General features: G+C 47.3%; 1 protein-coding gene across 5 annotated transcripts in view; it reads right to left on the bottom strand.

Moving 5' to 3' along the window:
- Window positions 1-18688, bottom strand: part of LOC121589521 (furin-like protease 1, isoforms 1/1-X/2) — a 145356-nt gene that overhangs the window by 3091 nt on the left and 123577 nt on the right. For all 5 annotated transcript variants that reach the window (XM_041908501.1, XM_041908502.1, XM_041908500.1 and 2 more), the window contains 10 exons: window positions 17439-17660; window positions 17237-17365; window positions 15020-15501; window positions 14694-14899; window positions 14334-14520; window positions 13981-14154; window positions 13711-13829; window positions 11360-12931; window positions 8491-8666; window positions 8292-8382 (listed from right to left, as the gene is read on the bottom strand). In XM_041908501.1, the coding sequence (XP_041764435.1) occupies window positions 8292-8382; window positions 8491-8666; window positions 11360-12931; window positions 13711-13829; window positions 13981-14154; window positions 14334-14520; window positions 14694-14899; window positions 15020-15501; window positions 17237-17365; window positions 17439-17660 (3358 nt within the window). The remainder of the gene's footprint in view (window positions 1-8291; window positions 8383-8490; window positions 8667-11359; window positions 12932-13710; window positions 13830-13980; window positions 14155-14333; window positions 14521-14693; window positions 14900-15019; window positions 15502-17236; window positions 17366-17438; window positions 17661-18688) is intronic.

The following is an 18688-nucleotide window of genomic DNA, read 5'->3' as shown; positions in this document are numbered from 1 at the left end:
CCACCCATTCTGCCCGCAACTTGTGGCCATTTTATGCGATTTAAACGTACTACATTGTCTGTGTGTGAGTGCGTTTGCTTGAAGGATTCCGTTAATAGGCATCCGCGAATAACGATTCCCTATTTCGGAATCTTCTTTTATCGTTTGGAATTTTTCGGTTTGCGCTTTAATTTTCATCAATTGCCTAATTTCGTTTTAAAAAGTTCACAATTTGTTAGTCTCTTCCTAGCCTTCGTTTGGTTGGTTCCTAATTAAATTCTAACGTTTTGCGCGCGCGCGCGCACGTCCGCCATTTGCGTCGCATCATGTGTTTGTTTGCTTTTTCGCTATGTACGAAGCTGCGGGATTTTCCTTTTTTTTTGTTTATCTACCTTTTTACTGTGTGTACTTTTAAACTGCTGCACAAGCGCCAGAGCAGCGCGTGTGTGTGTGTGTTTGTTCGTAATGTTTCTAAACCCTCTCGAAATGATCACATGTTTATCTCTCTGCCATGGCTGCTGCGTGTGATGAGGGAGCTTGTGCTCGATCGAGCACACACACACACACACTCAAACCCTTATCGTTACACTGGATGATACAAAAAGGGACTTATGCGGCGCGAATTGGTTTCAATTTCAACTGTCGTATGATACGGAGATGATGGAGCCGCCTAGTCTGTCGTTACACTTTGCTGTAGGTGTGTCTACGTTTCCCTTTTTTCGACGGAGTTTGTGGTTTAATTTACACCAACAACTGTATCATCTTTAAATTTACCAATTTACTTCAATATAAACCTAAAAAGATTTATATTATTTTATCCGTCGCATCAGTTTCTTCCTTCCTTTACCTACACAGTACGCGCGTTCGAGAATATCATTAATTTCTGGTTTGCCGACGAGTTTTAGCAGTGATGAACAACACTCTGCCGTAGATGACCGAGGTGAAAAATCATTGTGTGGCTCATGATGGTTGGAAATGTACAGCAATGGTAAGGTTGGGTGAAAAATTGGGCTACTTTCACGACTATTTGGCTACACTACACGCTTTCACCTTTCACCTTCGGGCGGGCACATTCTGCTATTTCGTTCTTAGCAATCCTTTGGCAGTATTTAATTATATCTCTTTGTTGTTTGAAGCGCCGGACAATCCATCCGGGCACCAGGATTTAGATGTTTACCCGCTTCGTTTGTTTAGTGAGCATTTTTGTTTCTCCCTCACAATGCGTGTTTCTAAGTACGAGCTCTCGGACAAAAACGTAAAGTACTTCATTGCCACCATAGGGAACCGCGCAACGCGACTAAAAGTTAAGCACAAAATGCGATGAAATGTAAAATGAACACAGATATTGCAGAAGAAGCACGATATGTATGAGGTTTTGTGTATGGAAATGCTTGCCTTTTTTTTTGGATTTTGAAGGATGAAATGTGTTTGATTACACACTTTGTTGCTGCAAAGCCGAACGATATGTGGGTTAATAAGTAATAATTACGAAACCAGATGAACCCTCTTGTAGAGGAGCACAAGCGATATGATGATAAGGAAAGGGTACGATAACTTTGACAGTGTGGTGGTTGTCTTTTTAACACAAATCCATCAAACTTCCCTCAAAGACAGAGGCGATCCCGCGCGATCGATGATCGATGCTAAAGCGATTTACGCGAATGATTATGTTGTGCACGTTGAACGTTCGTATTTGGCACGAAGAAATGTGGTTCCGCATTTGTAAGCGATTTGTTTCCTCCGACTGTTCGGGATTCATTATCGTTTACACTTTAACAAAAGCATGCCTATTACGGTAAATGACCAGCTGCTTTCCTCACGTCTATCCACAGCGCGTAAGCGTCCCATTGCGGGCTTGATGACAGCTTCAAGGCGCGAGATTAAATTTCTGCTTCAAATATTAATCTCCTTAGATTTATGAGTGTCACGGCCGCACGATAAACGGTTATTTGATCGCTAATCATAAATTGCTCCCTACCCAGCAGTCTTCTATTTGTCCTTCGGTTTCGTATTTTGATGAGTGGAGATTTTGAAAGAAAAGCATCCAAATTGTCTTCAATTTTTCCTCAATTTTTAAGCGTACATTTCGATTAAAAACGGCAGAACCAAACACCATGGTAGATCGTTTGACAATGGCATGATGCAGAATAATCATTCCCGAAGAAGTAACACACCGACAATGGCAACTGCTTTCTAGTTGAGTGCTTTTGATGCCACGACTTTACTGTGACCCTTGCACGCTTAACCTCCTGGAAGCTGCTGCTTATTCCATTTTTTCTCAAACTTTCCATTTCGCCGAGTATTATTATCCGAGTTGCTCATTGGCATATTTGTCCTCCGCAGCACTTTCCCACTTGGTCGGCTTTTGTCTCGGAGAGGAAACAAAAACCCCTCCCAAACGGGCGACTAATAACGAGACTCGTCCTTGTCGCCGTAGTCATCGCTGGTCAGAGGACAAACACAACTAACAAAAAAAAACGGCGGCCCCAATTGACTCTTTCACGGGTCTTTTACTGGGTGGGGAGGGGGGGGGCAGCCAACCCGGAAGGGGTGGTCTGTCTTTTAGACCATCGCTTGACATTTGCATAATGGAGGAGAGAGTGGGTCTGATTGTTTGAGATTAAAAGCTTGAAACAGGAATAAATTAAGCCCGACTCTTTCGCTGACTTGCTTCAACGCGAAGGAGGAAAAGGACAGAGCGAGCCAGCAGATAGTGCGGATTTAATGGACAGCAGCTCTTCACAGCGCACAGTGTCTAGCCAAATTGCCGCACAGAATGCGAAAAGCACGAGGCGCCCCACCACGCGAGCCGCTGCACTGTTCTGCTTTTTTTTTTGCCACTCCGGATGCCATTTTATTGCCATAAGCTACCAACGAAATTGCAACGTTTCATGTTTTCCGCCGTTCGATTGTTTCTCCGCTTCGGGGTGTTCGGGGGGGGTGCACGATGCTAAAGGGGCGATGGTTTTGCCATGTTGTTTTAATTTTCATTCCCACTGACGCGCTGCTGCTCTCTGCTGCCAATGCGTCTCCCATACATTGCTCCCCATCTCACCCTGTCGAGCACGATGATCGATCTGCGCTGGTGGCGTTATTTATGTTTATCCGCCAAAACGGTTCCAAATCAAACCAGACACATTTTGTTCGCGCCCTGCCGGCGACACATGGCGACGGAGGAATCACCCTGATTCGCACTATAAATTGGTCTCTGTCATTAATTTGTCAGAGGAATTGGCTTTTATTGGCACCAACCTGATAGGGGGGGGGGGGGTATCTGTGGGCGTCGGACGGTGCAGACAGACACACTTACTGCACGCGGAGATGCAAGTGTGGCACGAAACAACTAAAACGATTGCTTTAGTAAGAAGAGCATATTCCCACCCTTTAAAACGAACGAATATACCACGAAGAACTAAACTTTCTGCCATCGATCACCGTTCAATTGGAGACCTTCGCAAGATGGATTGGCCTATATTATTCATCCATAAAGAAAAAAGGATAGAATAAAGGGATAAGTAAAAAAGGGGGGTTAATCGGATCCCAGAAAATACACTCAATCATAAAGAAAGAAGATCCCAAACTTTCGATGTTTTCCGAAAAAGTGTTATCACCACCGAAATGATCCAGCTGCACGGTGGCCAACAGAGAGATAGCTCGTTTGACTAATATCCTTATTAAAACCATGCTAATCGCTCCCTTGTCAACAATAACAACAGTGTCAGTGAAAGCAACCGCGGAAGTGCTTTTAAGAAGCGATACCCCAAAAAGAAAAGGGAAGTCTCAATAGCCCCACCCTATCAATTTCAAAACGGGCTCCCGGCACGCATACAATAACAAATTATGATGGACAATCGATTTCCTTTCCGCAGTGGGCTAGGTGGGTGGTTTTAACATCATCACCCACATCAACGATGCTCTCGCCGAGCCGGTCGTTGGGGAGGAAATTTAGCACTCGATGAAGGTCACCGTGCGGAAGTAGTTAAGGCGTGAGATGACACCAAGGCGGTGATGTCCTTGGCGGGACAAGCCTACACAAACCAAGCCATCACACCATCGAGGGTGGAAAATCCTTGCGAATCGATAATGAGGCACGTCCGACACCACCCAACCACCCAACCGGACGAACCCGTGGATGGCCTTGTGGCTCGAGGGTTGATGGGATTCGAAAGCGCTGACACTGGCCAACGATGGCCACGCTTGCATAACAATATTGACACCCGAAGGCACGCGAAGCAGCAGTACGCAGTTCGCTTGTTGTTTTTTTGTGCTGATGATGATGTACCCCCCACCACCACCACCACCACCACCACCACCGTGGTCGGACCAGTTTTGGGACTGTTTATTATTGCGTCTAATTCTGTTACGCTATCATCAATACGCAAATACAATTAGCTGCCCCTTGAACCTTGATTACAAATTACGTTCCCCGCTAAGCAACGCCAATTCTATGTGGAATTGGAAAACGAATGCATTATGCGCTTAATTGGACGATTTTGAGTGTTTTGATTGGGCACCAGCGTCGTTATTATGAAAGCAGCCGATAAACAGATCTTTTAACAGATGATTTACGCAAAAGAACCGAAACAAACGCAAACGAGTCACTACAGCAACGTGAGACACAATAACGTTCGCAGTATAAGTAATAAGTATTCCAACAAACGCTATCATCAAACTCTTTCACATGCTTGTAATGGAACCATTGAAGGTGAAATGAAAAACCGATAACCGTACAGTAGACATCAAACCGACGCTACAATCTCTACACAGTGCACAGAGCAGAAACACACAGACAAGTGCTCCGGCACTTGGCTACATTCTGGCAAAAATCAATTTCACATCCTACCCTTTCGCGAAGGCAACGGAGGACGACATAGTGAGGCGTTTGCTAGATGCTGGTGCTGGTGCCAGGGAATCCGCCAGTCAATATACTCAACACAGTAACGATTCATAGCACCCGAGATAGCAGTCGACTTTGCAGTCGCGAACGATCCGGTGGATCTGGATATTCGTTGTTCGCTTCTCGTTCTCCATCATCAACCGATTCTCCCTCGTTCTCCTCCCTCAAAGGCCCCTCCTCCCCCTCTCTTGGTTATCCTCTGTTACCCTGTTGTCTGTCTGTCGTTTGGACGGAAATCTGCTAAGAGATCAATTTACTCGTGGCATCTGCACAACCTCCCCGACAACCGAGCAGCGAGAAAAGTAAACGATCAATATATGCAATCGATCGAACCGGCAAAAATGAACCACCGGAGCCGATGCGAGCAAGCGATCCGAAGCATCCGAAGCTCGCGCCTTCATTACAGAGCACAATTGCAATCAGAAAACAATCGGTGGGGGAAGGAGGAAAAGGCTGCCCCCCACCATCGCTCCCGAATTAATAATACATTCGCTTTGGTGGCAGTTTTCAGCCCTTTCTTTTTTTTTTTTTGGGGGGAAGATTGGACGTTTCACTGAAAAGGATTGCATTGCATGTTTGGTAGCGTTGTATGTGTCTAAAAAGCTAGTGACAGTGAAACAGTTCAAACAAATGAGAGCCGAAAGATTGTTAGTTCCATTTCAGTCGGTGTTTGCTCTATCGGAAGAGGAACTCGCGTGCCCGGAAAGTCTCTTATTGGATCTGTGGAACAATCTTTGTCCCCCAGCAGCTTGATTACAAATGGCCTTTTAAGGCTTCCGTTTTTCCTGTTATATCGTTGTTGCAGTTCTTCACTATTTTCGGAAAAAAAGCATCTCTCTACACAGCCCTACACTCCTTTACGGTGGTGGTGGTGGTGGTGGTGGCGGTGACCGTTTGCTGTACGGATCATCCGCTAACCCGAGACACATTCACAATGAGAAATGAATTTTAATGAGGCAAATGCTATCCCCCACTGACACCATTTTCTTCATTTGCTTTTCAGCAGATTTGCCAGTGCCGTATGTGTGTGTGTGTAGCGAAAGGAAAGAAAAAATCCAAATAGTCGCTTCACCATACATCCCAGCCGTAAGCGAACCGACAAACGAGCCTTATCGTTCTGGGGAGCGGCGCGCGTACCTCAAACGAGTCAAAAGGGAAGTTACTCTCTTGAATACGTTTTGATTTGGCACGTTTAGTGGTGGCGCAGAGAGTTTATTAAAACGAGAGCTGTTGTCGTTCTTGCCCCCGCACATGTCAAACTATTCATCGAGTATGGCGCGCTCGTTTCGCACATCGATACCGATCGAACGGCGAAAGACACTTTGCCGGGTGGTGGCATGTATTAGGAATAATCGTGGTTTCTGTGTATCGCTATTTTTCCGATACCCAAGTCACACATTCGGGCAGCCAGGGTGGATGGAATACGCCCCATTCCGGAGACGAAACCACGGCGGCATTGTGTGCTTGGCTGCCGGTGAAAAGCAAAAAGCTCGATAGTAATCCGCACCGAACGCCGCCGACTAGAAGGAGGTATGCAAATTGAGTTCAGCAAACTGGATCAGTGCCGGGCTGCTAACCGACCCCGTGCACCGGGGGTTGCGGCTTAGCTGGCAGTGCGCTACTGACGACCGGATCCAAGCGGGATCGTGCTCTGGTTGACCCTGTTTGCATATTGAGTAGGGTGGTGTTGAGAACGAAAAGAAGAGAGAGAGAGAGCGAGAAGGAAAGACAGTGAGCATAATAATGTTGTCGTTCGGGTGTGCCAATTTTGCATCCGTTGCGCTGCCGGCAAAGACGCTGCTATCCGCACTGCATAAGAGCAAGGCCCAGGGCTCAAGCCCTTTTCGGAAATTGGGCTTAAACGGAACAGAGTAGTAGTAGTGGCGCAAAAAGGGTAGAAAAGAGCGTTTGGAGTATGCGGTTAGAATACGGAGGTGGTCGGAATTTCACTCAACCATTTACCAATAAAGCTGCTGCTGCCAGCCCCACTAATTCGTACGAGTCCGAAAGATACCTCAATGTTCGGGACCTCCGGAAGAATGCTTATCTTGCTCGATCACCTGAGCGTATCGTTGTGCGAAAAGGGGATACATTGCATCTCAGATCTGATCGAAATTATCGACTCTGCTCCAGAAAAATGAATAAATTAACAAAAAACCATTTAAGGGCTGTGCTACATGATATGAATCTCAAATAAACATGAGTTTAACTCGTTGTGTTTACTTCACCAACACTATTTTAACAAACATGCATACGATAATGAACCCGACAATGGAGACGCACGGTACTTTACGATGATGCGATGGTGTATGTGTGATGTATAAGAGAACTACAGAGCTCGAAAGGATGCACGCAAAAAAACATGTTCGATGGAGCACGGTAGCATATAACATATCGAACGCATAATTCCAAAACGTTTGCTTTACGAAACTAACCTGACCCATGGATGTAAAATATATTCATTTCGAAAAAAATGTTCTAATTTAAAACTAATGTATATACCACTACAACTACCATTTTGATATTTTTACCTTTAGACACACTGGTTTTTGTTTTTTTTTTTTTTTTGCAATAACCGTGTGGTTTGGGATAGCGAACTTTCATAAGAATAGTATTTTACAAATTATATATTTACTAACAATGTTAAAGAGTATGGAACGGGTGATTCTCTCGCTACTGGATAAAAAGAGCAAAATATGCTTGTGTGTTTGTGGGTGTATGCGTGTGTGTGTGTTTTTGGCAAGGGTATAATATATTGCCCCTCCCCACACACACAAACACCAACTCTCACGAGCGGCTAAGCAGCAAAGCAAAACTTTGGCTTCAATCAGACGGAAAACTCGAACAACAGAGTCTATTTTCCAAACGGGATACCTGCTGCTACTGCCGCTGCTTCTGCTGTTAGCAATGCGAGCAGCACACATTTTGACTCGTGTTTGGTAGTAGGGGTAATTAACGCATCTGCGACTCTTCCTTTGCAGCCGCCCTCGAGAGCTCGTTTGGATTAGCTAATTCACAATTGCTGCCTCACTTGATGGCATGTTTCGTTGCTAGTCTCGCCTAGCCTAATTGCCGAATTATGGACGCAACACGCGTCACACATTGCTTCTCGGCGTGCCGCACGAAGCTGCCCGTTTGCGGATCATTCCTTTTGTACCGAGATTGGCCGATTACGGATTACAGTTGCATTTGTTTTACTTTACGTTTACGGGTGTTCTTTTGTTTTTCCGCTTCACATCACTCATGCGCTGCGCGCCTCCTATATGCCCGCTGATTTGCTGTAATTTGCCATGTCTGTTCGCTGTGGTGGTCGATTGCTGCGCGCGACAACGCGATAACGATTACCTACTACCGATTGAGCTTACTTGTCTGTCGGAGTAAAACTGTGATATGAACATTACAAGCAAGGACAAACCTATGCAGCTGGCGGCATCAAACCGTGCGCAGGATACCGTCGTCACGTCGTTCGATGAGGTTCGCTGCACCTCGCTGTGTCCCTCGCCGATCTGCGACAGCAAGGAAAGAGCAAAGAAAAACAAAACAACATGTCAGGTGAAACAATGTTTTTTTAATGTTTTATTGGATGGAATAAAATGAACCCCCGGGGCGCTTACCTGCTGCATATCTCGCCACTGATCGCTCGTTACGCCACTGTCAAATTCCAGCGCATTGTGTTCCATTTCACCGCCAAAGTTACTGTCGTAACCGGGCTTACCGAACCGGACCGGATCGTTCGGCTGTGCGGGCGTTTCCGTGCCGTAGAATATAAGATCCCATTGCGTAATTTGTGCTGCGTGAGTGTGCGGATGAACGAAAAGTAGAACGTTAGTTAATTGTTTACAAATAATGTAAGAGAAAGAGCAAAACATAAGGGCAAAAATTCAATTAAACGACACTTTCCATTAAACAAACAATAAGAAGGAAGCAAATAAATGAGAAAGAACACTAAAGTATTATAATTTTTACCAAACAAAATGTGATATCTACCTGTTTAATTAATCTAGCTCGTTTAATAATAGATTTGGCGACCGTACAAAATCTCGTAATTCAACAATTAAAACTTAAGCTGATAATCTACCCTCCAAAATTAAATGAACTCCCCAAGTATTATTTTATTATCAAACATGTGGATACGATGAAAAAAAAAAACAACCCCACAGTGCACGTAAAAGCGTCACGAACTGACACTAGAGTAGAGAAAAGTTTTCAAAATTTACGACTACACAGAACCTGGTGCCAGCCAACCAGGTGGGTGGATGGGGTGCACGCCGTTTGCCAATCGGGAAATAAAAATGCCGATAGAAAACGTCCTGGCCCTGGCCCTGGCCCGCATCTCAGTGGTTGGAAAGTATCTTCTAAGCACACCATAATTAGTTAATTTAGTTAATGTCTTGTGAAAATATGCGAAATCTTTGCCCGGGCAAGAAATCACACCAACGACAACGACTTATGTCGTTCGGGCAGGAGCGTACGTACAGGAATGTGCCAACATTCGGAAGAATGAAACCGAACGAGAAGAAGGTGACATGATCTTTCGGTGGAGGAGAGACATACACCCGCCGACATGGGCTTACTGAAAGTGCTGTCTGCTGTCTGCTGTGTGTGTGGGTGTGTGTGTGACATGTACTGTACAAGGAAAGGGGACGGTGCGCGCGTGTGGGCAAAACTTTATCGTACTACACTTTCGAGCAACGGCGAGCAATGAAAGTGCGATGTACCACATGGCAGTGGCACGAGTTATCACCTTCCAGCAGCAGCACGTGGTTCGACCCTGTCTTTGTCTTTCGGTGTGGAATTTCGAGAGCCAAGCATCGTCGCACTGGCGCGATAGGCGAGGTAAGGTTGTTTGGTTTACGATTTTCATGGTGCAGAGCATTTCCGAGCAAAAAGGCATTGCGCCATATTTCGCTTTTCCACAAGGTTTAAACTTACACGTTGCACACAACCTGCTGGTCAAATGAAAACAAAATCTTTAAACCGATTTAAGAGGCAAAGCCGGAAAACTTTGGCGCTCCAGCAATTTAGAGAACATGCCCCCCCGTTAGTCCACGCTTCACCGGTGTGCGGTGGTGTTTTAGCGTCAACAGAGAAGTTACTTCAACTTGGCGAGTGCTGGTAGCAAGGAAAAACTTATCCTTCCCACACAGAAAGAGAAAGAGAGCTCGATGAGTTCAGCCTTAAGCCAGAGCCCGCTGGTGCTTCCCAAAGACTCTAAGGACTGGGTGGAAAGTTTCGCATCCAAACCAAGCCGTACCATGTGTTTCACCAGTTGTTACGATTTGGGAGGAAACACAACTTTTCCCTCCCTGCTCCCGGGAGAGATGCAGTCAACGCGCGCAAACATACAGCCAAACACACCGCAAAGGATTGAAGCGCAGGTCTTAAAGTAAAGGCAGGGCGGCGAAAGATTCGTTCCGCCAAGAGTGCGGTCGGGCCAGCCAGAGTGATGCTGTAACGAACGATCGGCGGAAGCCTGCCGAGGAGGGCTTTTTCGAGCGAGCAGTTTCCGCCGTGGCCTTTGTATTATCCCCGGCAGCGCAAAATCGAGCTTATGCAACGATCCTATTTACCTGTTGGCAACATCACACGGCACCTGTCCCCTCTGCCACCTGCCACCAACGGAGGGTCCCGAGAACGCCAGTGGCAGTGGTTAGTGTCGAGGAGACCGCCCCGGGCCCGATCGCGCCCGATGACGTGGCTGAATAAATTTCCCAGCGGTTTTAGCAAGAACAGTAGATGAGAAACCGTCAAAAAGTTTATCGTTTACCCTTGGGTGGCTTAACGTTATCACCAGCGAGCGAGCGAGGACATTCGTTTCCACGCGCGCGCTCTGGCGCTAACGGAGAACAATACTACACCCCCCCACACGCCTACCTGCTTTTTGCAAGATTGGGCCGCGGGTATCGTGCTTGTGAGTGGGTAGATTTATTTCCCACCGGTTGGCGCCAAGCTGTCGATAAATCAATGCTTCGTATCAGGCGCTCACCGAATATAACCAACAAAAAAAAACGCACCACCAGAGTAGATTATGTGTTAAAATGGAGTTTTTACACTTTCACGCCCTATTTAGGAAATGTCACCATTGAGCGCAAATACTCTCGAGAGTTACACAAATTGGAATTCATTATGCATAAGAGCGGTGGCAGCGTCAGTACATAAATGAAAGGGAACGGAAGCAAGCACTCGTTAGCGCTAATAAACTCGTTCAGAGGAAGGCTGAAATCAAGATCTCTTGAAGCATACGTGCACACACTTCTCAGTAAAGCAAATATGAAAACTAAAACCATTACAGAAAGATACGACAAACACTAAGGTGTTTCAAAACTAAAACATTTTCAAATAAAAATCAACTCTACTAAAAGGGGTGGAAAATACACAAAACGTCGCACAAATGATCATAAGTAGAGAGAAAACCGGGACAACAGAAAATGGGCAAGCATAAGGAAAACACATGATTCGAAAAGGAGAACAGCCGATAACTACCCTTTCCGTGCTTTTGGTCGTTGGAGGACGAAATGAAGGAGCTCTGCGTTCGGCTGTAGTACGGTGACGACACGTAAGACGGTGGAATCGGCTGCAGGCTGGACGATATTTTGCGCGGTATCGCATCGATAATGTCGGAATCGGGGAAAAAGATCTTTGCCCGCGATGGTTTGCCGAGTGAAGTGCCGCCCCCTCCGGTAGCAGCAGTACCACCACCTGCCGATCCGAGCGTAATGCCAGGTGGTGCCGGTAATCTGGTGCCGGAAGTCATCGCTCCCGTGCCCTTACCCGACTGCTGGAAGTTACTGTTACCGGTGCCTGGCGCGGTGGGTGAGCTGAGCTTCACTACCGGTGGTGGCAGCGGTGGTGGAAGCTGCTGTCCGCCCGCCCCAGCCAGATCACCGTGCTCGTCGCGGATGGAAGAGTAGGGCTGAAGCTCGGGATAAAATTGCTGTATTTTGTCGTACTGCTGAAAGACCTTCGGTATGCGCGCGTTGATGGAGGATGCGGCCGGATAGCGGTCGTTGTATGTTGGGCTTGCGGTTACGGTGGTACCGCCGAGTGAAACCGTCGACGCACCACCGTGGCCGGGTGGAAAGGCTGGAGGCATACTGCCGCCACCACCACCACCCAGCGTCACACTCTGCAGCGCGATCGAGGAAGATGACAACGTTGTTGATGTGCCACTGCCACCGGCAGCCGTTGTTGCGGTGGTGGTTGTGGTTTTACGTCCCGACCCGGCGGACGTGGATGAGGAAGAGGAAGACGAGAAGGAGGAGGAGGATGCTGGAGCGGCAGCGCCAGATGATGAGCCGGATGATGAGACTGACTTTGAGGGGAACCCATTCTGTTTGACCTGCTTCGGGGCCTTGATAGCGATCTGCTTATCCTGTATGTTGGAGGTGGCCGCATGGTATTTGTCTCCCTTGCCATAATTAATAGTTTGCAATGGTGGCGGTGGTTTCTGTTTGGAGGAAGGATTTTTTCTGCCCCCAGCGCTCGAGCTTCCGCCGCCATAATTGTTGAGGTACATGTTTACCGTGGTCTGTTGGTTGACTGCCGCCGCCGACGACGACGAAGGCCGTGCGGTTGTGGTTTTCGAGGAGTTCTTGTTGGACTTGTTTTTGTTGCTCTTGCCTTTGTTGCCACGATTACTGTTGCCACTGTTGTTGCTGCTGCTGCTGCTAGTGCCGGAACTGTAGGCCGGTGTCATTCCGTATTGAACTGAAACCGACGAACCCGTTTGATGGTATTGCGTCTGATATTGTAGCTGTTGCTGCTGTTTACGGTTTGGTTTCGAAGCACCCGACGAGGAGGACGCAGAAGACGCCCCAGCAATGCCAGACGACGACGACGACGACGAAGAGGAAGCGGATGAAGAGGACGATGAGGAGTAGTAATTCTTTGATCCTCCACTGACCGTGTAGCCGTTGAAGCCGGCAGCGGGCAGGATCGGTGGCAGTGCGGGCGTTGGGGTTGAATACGGTCTCGAGACATTCGGTGGATCGTTCGGATCCGGCGGAATGCTCGTACCGTACAGTACCAGCGACCAGCCCCGTATGACCGAGTATCCTAGGGGCAACGATGCGTTCGTTGAAACAGGAAACATCCGGCGCAGCATGTGGAGAAATTGAATCGATATAGGTAAAGAACAAGACCGTTGGAACCGGTGCGTTAAATACGGGACGACACGTTGTTTGCAGCCCGAATCGATGTTAGTTTTAATTAAAATCGATCCTAGGCTCATTAACATCCTGCGTCAATGGCGTATTTGACGCTTGAGTATTTGCGACGGTGAGCGGAAATGCTTTCATATCCGGGTGTTCATTCAAAGCGACTGACGGAGCAATCGGATGCACCCGCCAGTGGAGCGTCATTGAGAGAAACCAATTTATAAGACATTTCGTATATGATTAATGGCTCATTTGGATAGCTCAGTCATTTGTGCTGGCGGAAAGTGTGTATCGATCCGCTTGAGATGATTGTGACATCGGTTAAAGCAAGTGGTAGTCAATCTGCAGCAGATAATAGCTTTTCTCTCAATGTCAACCTTCGTTAGAACCAATTAATTCTAACGTCCCAGGCGCATTGCAATGAGATAATAATGAGCTTCTCAAATCGGTTTGAGAATCAATCAACATTTAATGTATGAGAAATGTAACCACATTCCACACGAGATGGTATATCTCATGTGCGAAAGATACGTCTGACAAATGTTCAACTACATCCAATACAGATGGGCGGTCTAGATTAAATTTACGATTGGACTTCACGATTGAAATCGCACAGCCAGCTTCATTCAGTTTCGGCTCGACAGCGTGTTCGTGTGCGTTAAATCTAGCCAAACTTACCTAACAAACGACCTTCATTATGAATCTCCAGCTGCCAGGTACCGTGGGGTGCCTCGCCCCAAGTGTGCACCGACATGAACGGCCACTGATTGAACCCGGACCGCGACAAATCGTGGGATCTAACGAGTCCAATATGCAGATAAATGGCATAGGCACCGTCACCGTGGAAGGAAAAAAAGAAAGAGAAAGAGCAAAAAAACATGAAAGTCAAACCATTTGGAATCGGCGAGAACACGAAAAAGCACAGCACGGGAGAAGGTGCTTCCTTACCTTGGCGTCAGCAGGGTGACCCGCGTACCGGATGGCGAGGTTAGGAAGATTTTGATGTCGCCACGCCGTTGCGAGGTAAGGGTGATTTTGGCCTGTACGTGCTCGAGATAGTTCACGCCCATACAGTGCTCCACGATCAGCTGCAGGGTGACTTTGGTTCGGGGAGGTATTTGTCTGCAGCGAAATAGTAGATGGAAAAAAAAGATGTGACGGTAACGTTGAGTGAATGTGTAAGCAAAACCTCTGTGCACACGAAGCGAAACGTTGCTTCAAAAGAAGGCCGGAAAGGCGTACGGTTAGAATTTCGTGCCCTCGTGTAGGCCCACGCTATAGGCCATGCGAGGCGAACTTACTTGTCCAGATGGCGCGCGTTGATTTCGCAGACCTGCTGCTCCGGGACGGTTTTCCAGGTGCGTGCCAAACGGACCATAGCCGCTGCATCCATTAGGCCGTACCCGAACGAATGGGACACCCGTCGACCGACACCGTTTACCGACCAGTTCGGATCGATTAGGTTGCCCGGTTTTGCCGTTCTGACAACTAGAAAAAAGGGACATTAAAGCCCGAAAAAAAAAAAGATGCGACAAGCAACGAATGAGAGACTGTTTTTTGGTGCTGTGGCACTATAACGAACCTTTCGCCAGTGCTAAATTTCATTTTGCAAGGAATTCGCTCATGCGTCCAAAGCGCATGTGAGCGATTGTTTGACTTACCGATATGCTGTAGATCACGCCAGGTTAGATTACGGTTGGCTTCCAGCACCAGTGCCGCAATGCCGGCCGCCAGTGGAGCCGATGCCGACGTGCCCGTATGGGACGACGTGCACGTATGGTGGAGATCCGTTGTGATCACCTGCTTTTCGTTGGTGTTCCCGCTACTGTACGTTGTCGCTAGTGTTGAGCTGCACATTTCCGAGAACCTAGCGGGCGAGAATAACGCGATAAGCATAGAGCAGAAGGCGATTGCAGTGTATTTACACAGAGCGAAAGCGGCATTAAGGCCACAGAGCTCAGCGCTCCCTCCCCAAAGCACTACTCACCAAGGCACCTGACCCTCCTGGGAGGTGGACGATATCGAAAGCGTCCAGATGGAGTTGGTGTAGCCATCACAGTTGCAGTTATCATGCTCGCGACCACCGTTGCCCGAGGCCCAGATGAATATTGAGCCCTTGCCGCCGCGCCCGTTACGCACTCCCTCGATGAAGGCGCGCGTCGCCAGCTCACCCGGTCCGTCCACCGTTTTGCCGTCGTCGTCCGGACCCCAGGACGCACTGTAGATGTCTATGTGCTGGGAGTTGTGACCCAGTGAGCGCGCCTCCACTATGTCGGTCACGTCACCGTCCAGCATTCGCACACCGCCGACCTTCGCCCCGTACGCGATACCGACCGCACATTTGGAATTGTTCGCCGTGGCTGCCACCTCACCGGCACACCGCGTCCCGTGCCGGTTCGAGTCGGTTAGATCGTAGTGGGGCATCGGATCGTTGTCGGAGCTATTTACATCGTACGACGCGTATGGATCCTGTGCATGGGGGAAGGAGCAGACAAAAAGGATTATTTCAAACCGTTCAAACGTTCAAACGTTCAAACTTATATACGATGCATTCAGCATTCAGAAATAGTTATTTGATCAAACACGTTTTTTTCTTCTCTTAGTTAAACTTCATCGAGTCGCAGAGACAACACAGTTCATCATAAAGCGTTTACGTGCGGACTATGTTTACCGATCGACCAAGCAAACATCATATGCATGGCTGGTTGCTTGTAATCCCGAAAGTGTTGACTCTACCTGCTATGAATGTGTTTTTATTGATGTAAAACTACTATCCGCTCGCAAGGCACGCATCGCTTGGGGCCACTGTTTTGCACCTCGACATACGTTAACATATTTGCATTGTTCTCTCAGCTGTAAAGGATTTGATGTTGACATTCCGAAGCCAGGTGCAAAAAAATAGGTTGCGGTCAACCGGACGGGCAGCAAACTGGGCTGGCAACCTGGCATAAGCTGCATCATCCGTCCACTGCATGAAACAGGATTAATTTTGATGGCAATGCTTGTTTAAGGGGATTTTATTCACCAGTGGGCAATCGTTATGCGTTCACACCGTTCGAGGGGTACACTGTGCAGTGTAGAACACATTTATTAGTGCTTCATTTTTGTGGCAAACTGGAATGGAATGGAATTCCGGGGGCTCGAAATCGTATCAACCAAGCAGTGTTTAAAGCACAATCCATAGAAAGCATTTTAAATTTACGTTCGTATGGCATGTTTTCTATTAACTATCTTTAGCAGAGCCAAGCGGAACATCGAAAATCACATAATGACAGATAAAACCACTAGCCTCACTTTCTGAAGATATCATTCAAAACAAGGCCTCTCGGAAGTCAAGAACAGTATAAATATTCATGCGCACGAAAACACATCAAGCAGTGTGCATCGCTTCGCCGATGCGTCCGTGCTTGCACACCCCGATCTGCACTCAAGTTCTGTTCAAACAGTAGCATTTCCGCTGAAAAAGGCACCAAAGTAACGACAAGGGAAGCAACGCAGGATAGCTTCTCTCCTTGCACTGGGGAAGAGGGACGAGGAGTGCAATTAAAAATTCTGCACACGACAGCTTACATCGTTTCGGCAAGGGTGAACGACGACGGACGGCTCCCACTACCACCAGCCAACATCGAAAGGGAGGAAATGTAGAACCATTCTTTTGACCTGCCAAAGCATGCATGTACAAGCCGGCCACAACGGACGGACCATGCCCGGGCCCCCAGTCCCGGCGCGTTCATCGGTGTAGGGTAAAAATTTGTTTGCACTCCCCAGAGGTGAAAACGGAACAAGTGAAACACACGTGAGCGTGAAAACTCATCACACCGATGGTAACTCGAAGGTGGTGTTTCGGTCCAGGCGCTTGTACCGGAGTCGGACCATGACATAAGTAAAAAAAGGGCAGTTCCAAAAGGCTAGTTGAACTAACTCTCCACAGGGCAACAAAACTTTTTCATCCACCAGGTGTGACAGGTGGGAATTTTTACACCCTGTTGGATCTCTTTTTGTACGCCGGACATGATTACGGGTTGGTCCTGTATAATATTAAGCTTTTTGTTTCATGTGCCTGTTTTTGCCGTGTTTGAAATCTGTTGCATCGCCGCGCTTTCGAGTGCCTTTGCTTGCATTTTAATTCCAACATCGCATCGTAGTGCTCAACTAAAATGACGGAAACCCATAAAAGAAAAACTAAAACGCCTCAGCCACTCACATAGTTGTGCTCCAGATCGGGATGATCCGATTCCAGTCCGTCGTCCAGAATCGTCACCACCACCCCTTTCCCCGTCACACCTTCCTTCCACGCAGGAATCACATTCATGTCCAGCCCGTTGCCACGATTCTGCAAGAGAGTCAATGTTGTACACATTAATATGGGGTGACATCTTTAACCTTTAACCTGCGGTACACCTTACCAAGTACCACATTTCGGGCCATTTCGGGTCGTTTAGCTGGATCGGCAGCTGGTACGGTTTGGTCAGCGGTCGGAAGTCGCGCTTTTGACGCGATCTGGCCCGCTGCTGTTTCGCCCACCGAACACGCCGGTCCGATTCCAGCCGTTGCTGGTGAGGTTTGGAGGGATTGAGCGACCGCTTGTGCAGTCGGCTGTGCTCGAAGTGGTAGTGTTCGTGAAAGATCTGTGAACGAAAGTGCGAAAAAGAAGAACACTTTGAGTGACATGCTGATGTGACGTTGCCAAGGATACGATTATTTGACAGTTTGGGGCTTATGTGATGTGTGTTTAATCTCGGACAAACGGATCAAATAACCTAGAAAATCTAAAAAAATGGTGATAAAGCACGACAGAGTCCTAACGGAAGTAAATCATCAGTAAGCAGAAGGACGCGAAAGGATCATCAGTACCGCATTAACTTGCAGCAAGTAAAGTCTCGCTTTTTACATGCTTGTCTATAGAAAAAGAGCTTCTCCGTTGGGGCGCAGGTCGTAAATTAGTTTCCCTCATACCCAATCAGACCGTCACCAAAAATGGACAGATTAAGAAGTAAAACACACCTTTTCTGTCCCTCTTTATGCACGTTACCGAACCGCCAGCGGCATAATGATGTTTAATAAGGCTAAAAAACAGGTTGCCTGCCAGTCGAGCTATTTCAAACTTTATTTTTTCCCTCAGGACAAGCTGGGTTTTGCTTGCTTTTATTAATGAGTTCGGTAGAGTTTTCAAATTAATTTTCATAATAGGAAAAGTATTCTCCACCATTTTGCCGAACGGATTAAAAATACGCAACCGTTGCATCAATTATGAAATCGTTGGCAGAGTGCGCATTAAACGTTCGCGAATGAAATGCGTTTCCTTTACGCCACAACTACACTTTGAAGTATGCAAAAAGCACCAACGTGTGAAAAAGTATTTTTACCTGTTAAGCAAACTAATTCCGCTTAAATAGTGGTGCTTCATTGCAAGTTATGCGTCACTTTGAATAGCAAAAACACTTACTTCCATCGAAATATGGCCATGCGAAAACCAGAACATAAAATCTGGAATGTCGACACCTATTCGTAGATTGGTTTCCCAGGCAAAGCTACGGGAAAACTTTGAAATTTCTACCGAAACAATTTCGAGCATTTTCATGCATGCTCTCAGAAACCAACCCACCAGTCCACCACCGAATAAATAGTGCTTCGCTCTCCTACGGTGCTGCTAATG

This window comes from Anopheles merus, chromosome 2R, assembly GCF_017562075.2.
Source record: "Anopheles merus strain MAF chromosome 2R, AmerM5.1, whole genome shotgun sequence".
Taxonomy (NCBI): Eukaryota; Metazoa; Arthropoda; class Insecta; order Diptera; family Culicidae; genus Anopheles; species Anopheles merus.
The sequence above is the reverse complement of the archived record's forward strand: the minus strand, read 5'-3'. Positions and strand labels throughout refer to the sequence as shown.